This window comes from Bos indicus x Bos taurus, chromosome 9 (assembly GCF_003369695.1).
Source record: "Bos indicus x Bos taurus breed Angus x Brahman F1 hybrid chromosome 9, Bos_hybrid_MaternalHap_v2.0, whole genome shotgun sequence".
Taxonomy (NCBI): domain Eukaryota; kingdom Metazoa; phylum Chordata; class Mammalia; order Artiodactyla; family Bovidae; genus Bos; species Bos indicus x Bos taurus.
In genome coordinates this window covers 65,513,497-65,527,485 of record NC_040084.1, presented here as the reverse complement: position 1 = coordinate 65,527,485, position 13,989 = coordinate 65,513,497, and the positions used below count along the sequence as shown (strand labels likewise).

The 13,989-nt window shown below is 37.0% G+C and overlaps 1 protein-coding gene across 3 annotated transcripts in view; it reads left to right on the top strand.

The window, feature by feature from the left end:
• The window catches only part of LOC113898403 (cytochrome b5 reductase 4), a 115,197-nt gene that overhangs the window by 89,836 nt on the left and 11,372 nt on the right, over positions 1–13,989 (top strand). For all 3 annotated transcript variants that reach the window (XM_027551475.1, XM_027551477.1, XM_027551474.1), the window contains 4 exons: positions 925–1,065; positions 2,612–2,764; positions 9,503–9,653; positions 9,958–10,044. In XM_027551475.1, coding sequence (XP_027407276.1) covers positions 925–1,065; positions 2,612–2,764; positions 9,503–9,653; positions 9,958–10,044 — 532 coding nt within the window. The remainder of the gene's footprint in view (positions 1–924; positions 1,066–2,611; positions 2,765–9,502; positions 9,654–9,957; positions 10,045–13,989) is intronic.

Below are 13,989 nucleotides of genomic sequence, written 5' to 3'. Positions count from 1 at the left end.
TGCTGTTTACATTCAAAAGAGAATTTGCCAGTGAAAATATTTATGCTTTCAGAACTTCTGTAATAAGATCTTCTAATCCAATGGTATTATTTTGCTCTGTATGCAAATATTTCCTGAGCTTAGGGTATTAACTTCAGATATTTCCAGTATTTATAGAAATACTTGGTTCCTTTTATTTGTATTTTAGTACCACAAACCTGCAATCTTCAGTAGTTCATTTAAATTTTGCCAGATAATCAGAGCTTATACCCTTATTAACCTGTTTATTTTTGTTTTAATCATATTTTGACTGTTGAAATGTCCTATAATTCATATACATATAGATTTTGTTTGTGTATATATAACACACATACAGAGACACAAGAATGTATATTTTCCTGCCTTTATCAAAGAAATATTTATAAGTTATTGAATAGTGCTGGTATTGTTAAACTTTAAATGGTTGAGTTTCAGGACTTTGCCATTCTGTAAGAAAAGAATTTAAAATGAACTTTGATGGTTATCAACTATTTTTCACATCTACAGTTTAATTATATAGCTATTGATAAAGGCATAAAGGATGAAATTATTTTAAAAAGTAAATTTAAGAAGAAAAAACTAGGCTTTCATTTTTTATACTGTAATGGTTTTAACATGCTATAAAAACAGACATGAGCAAATAACGCTCATTTTATAGAGCTGTTTTTTCAAATTACGGAAGTATTTACAGGTTTTAGAAAATGGATATGTCAGGAAGTAAAATGGAAAAAACTAACACTATAAGATTTTCAAAATAGTGATGAATTTATCTTAATGTCATAGGCCTGTTAGTGAAATTCAAGCTCACTAAAGAGCAGAAGCTGAGTCTGTGCTTTTGAGTAGTGGGTCTGGGAGTACTTCTTACCTAATTTATTTGTCACTAAGAGAAAATGAACTTCTTTCTAGGTTTGTTCTACAGAAAATGCCAGTTAGTTTCCAAGGAAGATGTGACTCATGATACGAAGCTGTTCTGCTTAATGCTGCCACCAAGCACACATCTTGAGGTGCCAGTTGGGCAACACGTTTACCTCAGGCTACCTATTACAGGTGAGGCTTTGCAGAAACATTTTCTTTAATAAGGAGTTTGTAATCAGTACTAATGTAAGCACCCATGTAGGTTATTAGTGAAGCGTTTCTGGGCAGCTGGTCTTTGTGATATCCCATTTCTGGGTTTGTGGACGCAGGGTGCCTGCAAGTGGGAACTCTAGCTACGCTGCATCACTGTGTGGAGCAAAGAAATTGTCACTCGTCACAGAGACGGTGCCACCAGCATTGTAATTTATTACTTTTGTTGTTGTTTACTTGCTAAGTTGTCTCTGACTCTGCAACCTGCCAGGTTCCTCTGTCCTTGGGATTTCCCAGGCAAGAATACTAGAGTGGGTTGCCATTACCTCCCACAGGGAATCTGTTATTAGCAAAGTCTTAAAAGAAAGAGGTTAGAGAGCACACAGTCTTCTGTGAAGACAGCTACCAGAAACATACACTAGCATCTCTTATTAGCCAGTTTTAAGTTCAAGGTTGTTTATGAAGTTGAATTTATAAAGCTGAAAATCAGTGGATGATTATAGATGATTTCCTTGCATGTGCCACCAGTAAAAGAAGCTCTTGTAAGTGTATTCCTTACTGTGTAAATGCTCTTTCCTTTATTTTCACCCCCAAATTACCTCTTGTTTTAAATACCCTTCCAGCTGTTGTCTAATATCTTCTTAATCTGTTGAAGCTGAAAAGGTAACATTCCCATATCAGTCCTAGTGTTTCCAGCAAGTAGCTTTACAGACTACCAGCCAGGATTTGATAAATATAGTGTATTATACACACTGTTCAATTTTTCTCTTCATCATCACTAATGCCAAGTTATTCAATAACTGATATCTTCCCCAGTGTATTTATTGTCCAAGTATTGTATCTAATTTACACATAGTTAATATCATATATGTGAGGGAGCCATGTATAAAATTTTGGTCTTTCAAATGTGTTAACTCCTCTTTCTTTGGATTTTGGCTAGCTAAAATATAACATGGCTTCTTACTAATTTTACCCTGTTTTTTATTTTTATATTCTTAGTAGTAGTTGGATTAGTGTTCTTTTCAATTACCAAAATAATACATAAAATGATAAATTGTTAAAATAATTCAAAAATCCATGCCTTCCTAAAACTCAAATTATCCCATTGGCCATCAGTATTCGTTGTTAAAAATTTGGTATATAATTAAAATTATTGTGTAAGTATCTCCTTGTATCTCTGTGTAAACTTCTGATGCCATTTTTGCTGTGGCCCATTACAAAGCTTATATGCTGATGGCATAGATGGTTGTTTTAAGTTTATTAGCATAAAATCCTATCATTTTATGCCGCACTTAATAAAAACAGGTTATTCATATTATGGTGAATTACTGATTTGTTAAAATTATTTCAACACATTTTGGCTTAGAGTATATATGCATGTGCTGTATACATATAGAACATAGTTAGAAATATATTACATTAAGGGTGCAGTTTTAAATATATACTGATAGCATCATAACATTTTTATGTTTCATCTTCATTTGTTTAGATTTTTAGAATTGAATTTCTTCGTTTTGACTTTCTCTAGGTACTGAAATTGTGAAGCCATATACACCTGTATGTGATTCCTTATTCTCAGAGTTCAAGGAACCAGTTCTTCCCAACAATGTATACATCTACTTTTTGATCAAAATCTACCCTGCTGGATTCTTCACACCAGAGCTTGATCAGCTTCAGATTGGTTAGTATTTTTTTTTTTTTAATTTAGATTGTGTTCTAGATTGGATCACATATTACACTCTCCTTTGGTTACTTCCTTGTGGAATCTGTCAAATATCTTAAACTCACCATGTCTGCAGCCAAAGTTGTGTTCTCTTAGTCTCACCATATTGCTTCCATATTCCTCATCTGTTCTTTGCTTCTTTGCAAAATATTATCTGTTCATCCTCCACCCCATTTGGAAACTTGAGTCTTCCCTGAGTCTTCCCATTCAGTTCAGTTCAGTTTCATCACTCAGTCATGTCCAACTCTTTGCAACCCTGTAGACTGCAGCATGCCCAGGCTTCCCTGTCCCATCACCAACTCCCAGAGCCTACTCAGACTCATGGCCATCACATGGGTGATGCCATCCAACCATCTCATCCTCTGTTGTCCCCTTCTCCTCCTGCCGTCAATGTTTCCCAGCATCAGGGTCTTTTCCAATGAGTCAGTTCTTTGCATCAGATGGCCAAAGTGTTGGAGCTTCAGCTTCAGCATCAGTCCTTCCAATGAATATTCAGGACTGATTTCCTTTAGGATGGACTGGTTGGATCTTGCAATTCAAGAGACTCTCAAGAGTCTTCTCCAACACCAGAGTTCAAAAGCATCAATTCTTTGAAACTCAGCTTTCGTTATGGTTCAGTCTCACATCCATACATGACTACTGGAAAAACCACAGCTTTGACTATACAGACCTTTGTCAGTGAAGTAATATCTCTGCTTTTTAACATGCTGTCTAGGTTTGTCATAGCTATTCTTCCAAGGAACAAGCATCTTAATTTCATGTTTATTTCAATTTAAGTTAATTTCAATTTAAAGTCATCATCTGCAGTGATTTTGGAACACAAGAAAATAAAGTCTGTCACTGTTTTCCATTGTTTCTTCATCTATATGCCATGAAGTAATGGTACCAGATGCCATGATCTTAGTTTTCTGAATGTTGAGTTTCAAACCAACTTTTTCACTCTCTCCTTTCACTTTCATCAAGTCTCTTTAGTTCCTCTCTGCTTTCTGCCATAAGTGTGATGTCATCTGCATATCTGAGGTTATTGGTCTTTCTCCTTGCAGTCTTGATTCTGCTGCTGCTACTGCTGCTAAGTCACTTCAGTCGTGTCCGACTCTGTGCAACCCCATAGACGGCAGCCCACCAGGCTCCGCCATCCCTGGGATTCTCCAGGCAAGAACACTGGAGTGGGTTGCCATTTCCTTCTCCAATGCATGAAAGTGAAAAGTGAAAGTGAAGTTGCTCAGTCGTGTCCAACTCTTCGCAACCCCATGGACTGCAGCCTACCAGGCTCCTCCATCCATGGGATTTTCCAGGCAAGAGTACTGGAGTGGGGTGCCATTGCCTTCTCCGGAGTCTTGATTCTAGCTTGTGCTTCATCTAATCAAGTGTTCACCTGATGTACCCTGCATATAAGTTAAATAAGCAGGCTGATAATATACAGCCTTGACGTACTTACTTCTTTCCCAATTTGGAACCAGTCTGTTGTTTCATGTCCGGTTCTGTTACTTGAACTGCATACAGATTTCTCAGGAGGTAGGTAAGGTCGTCTGGTATTCCCATCTCTTGAAAAATTTTCCACATAGTCAAAGGCTTTAGCATAGTCAGTGAAGCAGAAGTAGACGTTTTTCTGGAATTCTCTTGCTTTTTCTGTGAGCCAACAGATATTGACAATTTGATCTCTGGTTCTTCTGCCTTTTCTTCATCCAGCCTGAACATCTGGAAGTTCTCAGTTCACATACTGTTGAAGCCTAGCTTGGAGAATTTTGAGCATTACTTTGCTAGCTAGCATGTGAAATGAGTGCAATTGTGCAGTGATTTGAACATTCTTTGGCATTGCCTTTCTTCAGTATTAGAATGAAAACTGACCTTTTCCAGTCCTGTGGCCAATGCTGAGTTTTCCAAATTTGCTGGCATATTGAATATAGCACTTTCACAGCATCATCTTTTAGGATTTGAAAAAGCTCAGCTGGAATTCCATCACCTCCACTAGTTTTGTTCATAGTGATTAGTTCATAGTTCCTAAGGCCCACTTGACTTCACATTCCAGGATGTCTGGCTCTAGGTGAGTGATCACACCATTGTGGTTTGTCTGGGTCATTAAGATCTTTTTTGAGTAGTACTTCTGTGCATTCTTGCCACTTCTTCTTGATATCTTCTGCTTCTGTCAGGTCCATACTGTTTCTGTCTTTTATGTTCTTTTGATGTCTTTTATGTTCTTTTATGTTCTGTCTTGAAATGTTCTTTTGGTGTCTCTAATTTTCTTGAAGAGAGCTCTAGTCTTTCCCATTCTATTGTTTTCTATGTCTTTGCATTGATCACTTAGGAAGGCTTTCTTATCTCTCCTTGCTATTCTTTGGAACTCTGCATTGAGATGGATATATCTTTCCTTTTCTCCTTTGCCTTCACTTCTCTTCTTTTCTCAGCTATTTGTAAGGCCTCCTCAGACAACCATTGCCTCCCTCCCAATCCAGTCAGTGGCTAAGTTCTGATGAGTCTACCTCCCAGTAGCTTTTTAATCTGTCTTTTCTATCCTTTCTGCTACCTCTTAGATCAATCCTTCATCACTTCTCTCTTGATCTGTAACTGGTCTCTCTCAGTTGCCTTTAACTGATATCTTACTATTAATCTGCATTTTCCAGTTTTTTATCCATATCTGCCCTGATAATCAATTTAATCATGTTGCTCTGCAGGTTTGATACCTTGGATGGGTCTCCATTACCTAACTGATTACACCCTTTTCATGGCCTATGAAGACTTTGATGAACTCTCCAGCTTCACCTCTCACTATACAAAATACTTGTGCTACTCAGGCTCTGCAAGTTTGCCATCCTCATTCATTGACACATGAGCTTTGTAGGATGCCCACTGACCCTCTTTCTACCTGTCAAGTACCTTTGTTTTAGTATTTTTTAAAAATATCACTTCCTTTATGAAACTTCCCTCCTCTTCTGAACCCCTCAGTAACTAACACTGTTCATAGCTCTAGGATAAGAATACATAATATTTCCTATTTACAGAACTTTGAGTTTAAGGATATAGATTGTCTTATCTTTGTATTTCCCATCCCTAGCAGAGCAGTTGGCACATAATGGGCTTTTAATAAAAGTACTCTGAAAGAATTAATAAAGGGACTATAATGAAATCTACTAATATTTAGAGATTCCCTCCCTTACTATTTTACTCCTTTTTCTATGTCTTCAGCTTTTCACTGTCTTTTGCCTAACAATAAATGTGCCCTTCCCCCTTTAAGACCACATTAGCAGTAATATCGAGTGAAATAGATTGCTGAAATTTGGAAATAGAGAAAATTTTTGCTATCTGAAAGTTAAGCTCAGCAATCAACATATAACAAATGTGATGAGTCATCTTTGGTTACATAAATCAAAATATTGAACATAAATGTGAACCTATAGAATTTTGGAATACCTATGGATCTAATGAAGGTGATACGACCTCGTGAAGGACTGACAGCACAATTGTAATATAGAAGGTGGAAACTTAACCAGTGGTCTTACAACCTATCTGTAGACATTGTGTAACACAAAACAGAGTGGAGAGTCAGCCTACAGCATGCAAAAGGAAAGCTGAAATAGTAAGGCCAGTGTTTTTTCAATTTCATCTAGGGGAGCTCTCATGGCACAGACACTGGTGCCCCTTAGAGGGTTGTACACTGTCATGACAGTGATAACTCATGAAACTCCATTATGACCTATAGGAGCTACCTTATCAAACTATCCACTTTGTTTCAATTCTGTGTTCATTGAGCAATTTTATATGATTATTTTGACCTTCCAAATAGTCCAATTTTTTATCTTCCTGCATTGGGAATGGAAGTCCCGGATGGAGCTCAGGTTACTAGATGCAGGTGGTCTGCTGAAAATCGTTGCCATTCTGGCAGGTATGCTTTAATCTCTTGTGAATTAGAGTAGCATTAGGTCCATGCCTGAGTCTAATCAATTTTATGACATTGGAAAGACTGGACTGTGGACAGAAATTATCAAGATAATATCATTCTGTGAGGCTTCTTTAGTAAACAAACAGCTGATTTTTTCCCGAGGATATTCTGCTCTCATGGTTCCTTTCAAATTATAACAGGGAGCTTCTGTTACTTTCTAATGTTTAACTCATCAATTACTACCCAATTCTTACTATCCTGTCATGGACAAGAAAGGGAAAAGAGATGAGCAGCCAAGCATTAAAAATAAACCAGAGCATTTGAAATTGTTTTTTAAAGTATGGACAACTTTATTTTTTTTTATTATTTTTAATATTACATTGAAAATTTCTGAAATGTCCTGAAGACAGTTCTCTTATTTGAGTGGTGCACAGAGATTATATCAGTTGCATACCAGAAAAGGGTTTATTCAAATATTTTGATTGTAGATTTGGTAGTAGTGTGCCCCAAGTATGGTTTCTGATCATGCTTTGTTTTTAATAGGAATTCAGAACAGCTCTTGTTTTATTTTGTGGGTTTTTTTTCCAGTTGTGTTTAAAAAAAATTTTTTAATTGAAGTATAGTTGATTTACATGTTGTGTCAGTCTCTGCTGTACAGCAAATTGACTCAGTTATACACATATAGACATTCTTTTTTTAATATTCTTTTCCATTATGGTTTATCACAGGATATTGAATATAGTTTCCTATGCTCTATGGTAGGACCTTGTTGTTTATCATCCTATATATAATAGTTTATACCTGTTCATCCTGAACTCCCAGTCCTCCCCTCTCCCACCTCCTCCCCCTTGGCAACCACAAGTCTGTTCTCTATGTCTGTGAGTCTGTTTCTGTTCTGTAGATACGTTCATTTGTGCCATTAGATTCCACATATAAGTGATATCTTATGATATTTTGTCTTTCTCTTTCTGACTTACTGCAGTTAGTATGATAATCTCTAGTTGCATCGATGTTGCTGCAAATGGCATTATGTCATTCTTTTTTATGGCTGAGTATTACCCGATTGTATATATGTACATTTATCCATTCATCTGTTGCTAAACATTTAGATTATTTCTGTGTCTTGGCTACTGTGAATAGTGCTGCTGTGAACATAGGTGTGCGTGTCTCTTTTTGAATTATTGATTTGTCCACGTATATGCCCAGGCATAGGATTGCTGAATCGTATGGTAATTCTATTTTCAGTTTTCTGAGGAACCTTCACACTGTTTTCCATAGTAGCTGTACCAATTTACATTCCCACCAAATGAGTAGGAGGGTTTCCTTTTCTCTACACCCTTTCCAGCATTTGTTGTTTGTATATTTTTTAATGATGGTCATTCTAACTGGTGTGAGGTGGTTCCTCATTGTGGTTTTGATTTGCATTTCTCTAATGATTAGTGATGTTGAGCATCTCTTCATGTGCCTATTGGCCATCTGTATGTTCTTTGAAGAAATGTCTACTAAGATCTTTTACCTATTTTTCCATTGGGTTGTTTGTTTTTTGTTGTTGTTGAGTTGTATGAGCTGTTTGTATATTTTGGAGATTAAGTCCTTGTCTGTCACATCATTGGCAAATATTTTCTCCCATTCTGTACGTTGTCTTTTTTTTTCTTTTTATGGTCTCTTGTGTGCAAAAGCCTATACGTTTAATTAGGTCCATCCCATTTGTTTATTTTGTTTTTATTTCTATTGTCTTGGGAGACTGAGCTAAGAAAACAATAGTACATAAGATAATATTTTAAAAATGCATTTTGCTATGCCAAACCACCTAGGCTCAAAAGGCTACAAATTGTACAGTTTTACCATTTATATGACATTCTGGAAAAGCAAAACTGTAGGAATGGAACAGATAAATAGTTGTGAGGGGTGGGGTGAGGGGTTGAATACAAAGGGGAATTTTTAGGGTGATAGAAGCATTCTGTATGCTGTTGAGATGGTGGACACATGACTATGCATTTGTCAAAGACCATGCAGAGTGAATTTTACTATGTGAAAAAAATATAAAACTTTCAGAAAAAAATGCAAGTTCTGCAACTTGTGTTTGGTGATGTCAGGGAATCCCAGATGGAATGCAGAGTGTGGCAAATGAATCTGTTTTACAAATGTATGAAGTAACCTCAGTGAAGGGAGTGGGGAATAAAATAAACTAAAAAAATTAAAATGGACTAAAGAATTATCTCAAATTATTAACAGTATCTAGGAGTGATTTTTATTGCTGTATATTTGCATATTTTTAAATGTTCTTTGGTAAGGAAATGTGACTTTTGTAATTAAAAAATTAACAGTAAAAAGATAATAAGATATTAGAAAGTATTTCTATTTCAATTTTTTTCTCCTACTAGGTTTATTACTATGATTAAGAATCAGTATGTAAGTAGTGAATATGTATTCTCCACTCTGTACTATGCAAGACAGGTATACACAGACTCTGCTTTTTAAATAGTTTTATCAATAGTTTAGCAATCAAGACTTTATTGATAATTAGTGGCAGTAGTTTATAAATTAGAGATGCCAGATGGTTTGGGAAAATAATGTTGGGAAATAAGTATAATAAAACCTTATTATTAATTTGATTATAATGAAAATGTGAGTATAATGACATACTTGGGGGCCTAATGAATATTCTTAAAACTGCTTACATTCCTTGAAAACTGAGATATAGTCTGATAATTATGCAACCTGCTTCTCCTAGTGTTCTTAATTTGGCTAGGTTAACTGTTTCAGTTTTCCTGATTTTTTTTTTTTTTTTCTGATTTCATGTATATTTCGTTGTGTAGGAGATTATGTTTCTGTAAGCAATCCTGAGGGCAATTTTATAATATCCCAGCTCCAAGAATTGGAAGATCTCTTTTTATTGGCAGCAGGAACAGGCTTCACACCAATGGTTAAAGTACTGAATTATGCTTTGACTAATATACCCAGTCTCAGGTATGTCATTTTACATTTAATTCCTGTCCCTTGTGAGGCTGTTAGATTAGTAGAAGGTGTTCTAAATCTATTAAAAACTCAATGGACTTCAACAGACATGTTCTCATCCCTTAGTCATCATTTCTTTCTCTTCTTCCTCTACTCTAAGCTGTTTTATTCACTTGATTCCTTTAGTTTTGTTACCTTTGATTACCTAATTGACACTGAAAAAACATTCATGCTAATTCACGGTTAGACTTTCCATTCATGCATATTTTAAATATAATTGAAATAGTACTTTTGAATTGTTGTTTTTTCTTTTAAGGAAAGTGAAGCTGATGTTCTTCAATAAAACAGAGGATGACATAATTTGGAGAAGCCAGTTGGAGAAATTAGCATTTAAGGATAAAAGGTATTAAAGTAGTATTAGCTCTGTGTTTAAATATTTTCATACATGTTCAGTCAGTTGAGACCTTAACCTCTTTCAGTTCAAGTTCTTAGTTGACCAGAAAACTCCTTCTAATAAAAACTAAACAAATCAATAATTCTCTTTTAAAAAATTTAAATGTAAGTAATGTTAATACACCTTCCCCAAAGAAATACTATTTGATAAGGTCAATGTGACATCAAATATGTATTGATAAAATATATAATGGACTTTATATTGATTTTTTTAATTAAAAAAAAAATTTTGGCTGCACCACATTGCTCATGGGATCATATTCCCCAACTAAGGATCAAACCCACACCCCCTACATTGAAAGCTCAGAGTCCTAACCACTGGACCGCCAGGGAAGTTCCTGGGCTTTCTGTTTATGTTATGTTTTATAGTGAGTTGGGTTTCTTTGAAAATGATCCAGTGTAGTCAGTTTGGTAATTCAAGATTTTCTAATTATAATGGGGACAAATCAAATAAGTTTGGTGAGATGAGTTAAACAAAAATAAAGATGTTTTGGGACTTCCCAGGTGGTCCAGTGGTTAAGACTCCATGCTTCCAATGCAGGTAGCCTGGGTTCAATCCCTGGTCAGGGAGCTAGATCCTGCATGCTGCAACCAAGAGCCCACATGATGCAACTCAGGATCCCACATGCCACAGCTAAGTCCCAGTGCAGCCAAATTAAATAAGCAAACATGATTCTTTACTACAGGATTTCTTAGAGCCTTTACCATCCATGCCAGTGCCTGTTGTGACTTTCCAGAAAGGGGGTTAATTATACATTGTTTAGCAAGATTCTCTTCATTTTTGTTTGTTTACATAAACACAATTAAATATCACAAATGATCCTCAGTAGACACTTTGGGAAATGCCAGTATAGTTCATGGAAAAAAATTTGAGGCAGGCTGAACTCAGTGGCAGAATGAGGCAGCAAGGACAGCAAGGTAACAATTTGTTTCATAGAAAAAGGAGCCCAAGCATAGTGAAGAAGGTGAGATAGGTTAACAGGCATATGCTCTATCTCCCCTAAAGAGAGGTAAAAGCAGTATGAAATTCAAAACACATCTTTTAGGAGAAGAGCGAATGGAACAAGCTGTCATACATCCTGAAGCATTTTTGTAATCGTTAAAAACTATTTGTAGAATTGCAGAACTTCCTAAGTCACACAAAGTATCTGACGTAAATGTTTATGTTTTTGACGGTATAGTATAGATAAAGTTCTCTGCCTTTTCAGAGGTAAAGACTTCAGGAACTCAGCTGTCCCAGGGCCTCCAGGTACTTCAGAATATTTGCCAAACATCTTCACTAAGGTGATGCCATGGTTCCTTCTAGTCTCCTCTCTGTTGTCTCCCATCCTCCCCCTCATTCTTGTTTAGTAAGTAATTTGCACAAATTAAGAATGATCTGAATTTAATGATCTTTGAAGTGCTTTCTCTTCTTAATATACTTAAAACATAATCCTAAAAATATTTATTATGTCTAAGTAGTTACATGGCAATTTAGAGCCTAATTTAAAGAAATACGGATTCCTGGGTTTTTCTAGTGTCTTTTTCACTCAAAGTGGAAAATTGGAAGCAACGTTTATGAAAAAACCTAAAGACCTAAATTCTGGCTTTCTGTCTACCCTTTACTAGCTTGAAACTGTATTCAAAAATTACTTACTCTGTAGGCCTGTCTCTCTATCTTCAAAATAGAATAATGACATCTGTCGTACTTCCTTCCTAAGGCTATTGTGCAGACTAGAGAAGGCAGTGTAAATGCTTTGGAAACTGTGAAGCCCTGCCTCAGATTATTTGGATTGTGGTTAGGGAGGACCTCTGTGGACATGCATTTCATTTCTGTATTGACTATTTGAGCTTCTTTTTTCTAAACAATCATTTAAAAGACTTTAGACAGACGTAGCTATACTTCTGTGGCTAGTTTTTGTTTTTTCTTTTGTAAGTACTTCTGGCAGTTTGGGGACATGGTATTTTGTAAGATCTTTTCCTTGTACAAGGAAAATTCATTTACTATTATTTCGGCAAACAGTATTTCTTTGATGTAAGAACTAATTGGTAAAGGGTATGTGTTGACAGTTTCTGAACACAAAGTATGCTTTAACAACATCCCCTGTGTGTTTTTTCTTGCATGGTCCATGTAATTTGGGTTGGTGGCATTGTGTAGGCTTGAGGATAAGGAAAGGCCCCTTTTTCCCCACTTCTGGATGAGTGGCTCTAACAGTACTCATCAGGTGAGAGAGACGCTCCAGTTTGCTGGGAGAAGTGAGAGTGTTTTGACTGCCAGCCCGCCTTTATCCTCTCTCTTCTGCTCCCATTCCTGTGCGTTCTCTGCTCCCTGCCTTCTCTTCGGCCTTCTGGAGATACACTCGCCTTGCTGGAGGCCCACTACTAGCACTGACTTCCAGCACTGGCTGATCTGTGTTCCCTGGATACTCATGGTCAGACCCTCACTGGAAAACGCATGGCTTTGTATGGGTACGTGGCTTTGGAACATTTATCAGGAACCTTCCATATTCTGAGACTATGCAGATGGAGGAGAAACCTGGCCTTGAAGCCTTACCAATGGGTTTTGGTAGTAGTATTCAGTCAAGATATATAACTGTTGAGTCCCATACATTCAAGGAAAGTAAAAGTTTAAATTTAATGTAAGGTAGTTTTAATTGGTCATAACTATCATTTAGTTGGGCTTCCAGGGTGGCTCAGTGGTAAAGAATCTGCCTGCCAGTGCAGGCTGTCCCTGGGTTTGATCCCTGGGGCAGGAAGAACCCCTGGAGAAGGAAATGGCAACCCACTCAGTATTCTTGCCTGGGAAATCCCATGGACAGAGGAGCCTGTTGGGCTACAGTCATAAACATCATTTAGTTAACATTTAAGGCTTTATTTTTTATCTGTTAAATCACACTTTCCACACATTTCCTACATTGACTCTCCTGTGTCACTTCTCATTTTACCAATACATTTCTGATGACAAAATGTGACACTTGAACACATCATCTTGGTTAGATTATTATTGGATTGTGGCAATAAAAACGTGTGTAGTTAAATGAAATACCCTGTTCTCTGTAGGATTAGGACACAGTTTCTAATCAGTCCTTTGTAGAACAAGGAGGAATAGGAAAAATAGATGCTGAGACTGGTGTGTAATCTAGTACTTTCATTTTCAGCAAGCATGTTTATCCAAATAATGTGTTTGGCAAGGGAAATTCTTTGAAACACAATTGTATAATGGAAACTTATTAACCTTGTGACCTTGAGCAAGTTACTTGATCTGATGGAGCTTCATTTTTTCCATCTATGAAAAGGGACATCAATATCTACATCATAGGATTGTTTGCAAAAGGGGGCAGTGAAATGGCAGAGTAGGTGCTGGGCCCAGAATTAGTATATTTGTAACGTTCGATGGCACCCCACTCCAGTACTCTTGCCTGGAAAATCCCATGGACGGAGGAGCCTGGTGGGCTGCAGTCCATGGGGTCGCGAAGAATGGGACTCGACTGAGTGACTTCCCTTTCACTTTTCACTTTCATGCATTGGAGAAGGAAATGGCAACCCACTCCAGTGTTCTTGCCTGGAGAATCCCAGGGACGGGGGAGCCTGGTGAGCTGCAGTCTATGGGGTTGCACAGAGTTGGACACGACTGAAGTGACTCAACAGCAACAGCAAGGCAGTTCTATTAGATAACCTATTTGTTAGGGCTGCCATCTATGGGGTCACACAGAGTCGGACACGACTGAAGTGACTTAGCAGTAGCAATGTTCATTCATTCATGAAATACTTGTGAGCGTCTGCCATGTGCCTGTTCCCCAGGGCTATGATAGGAAGCAGGGATGTTGTGTTGCCTTATTTTCTCATGCAATCCGGGAAATGGATCTCTTCATTTTCCCACGTTGCTAAATTTACTAGAATTGCAGAAAATAGATAG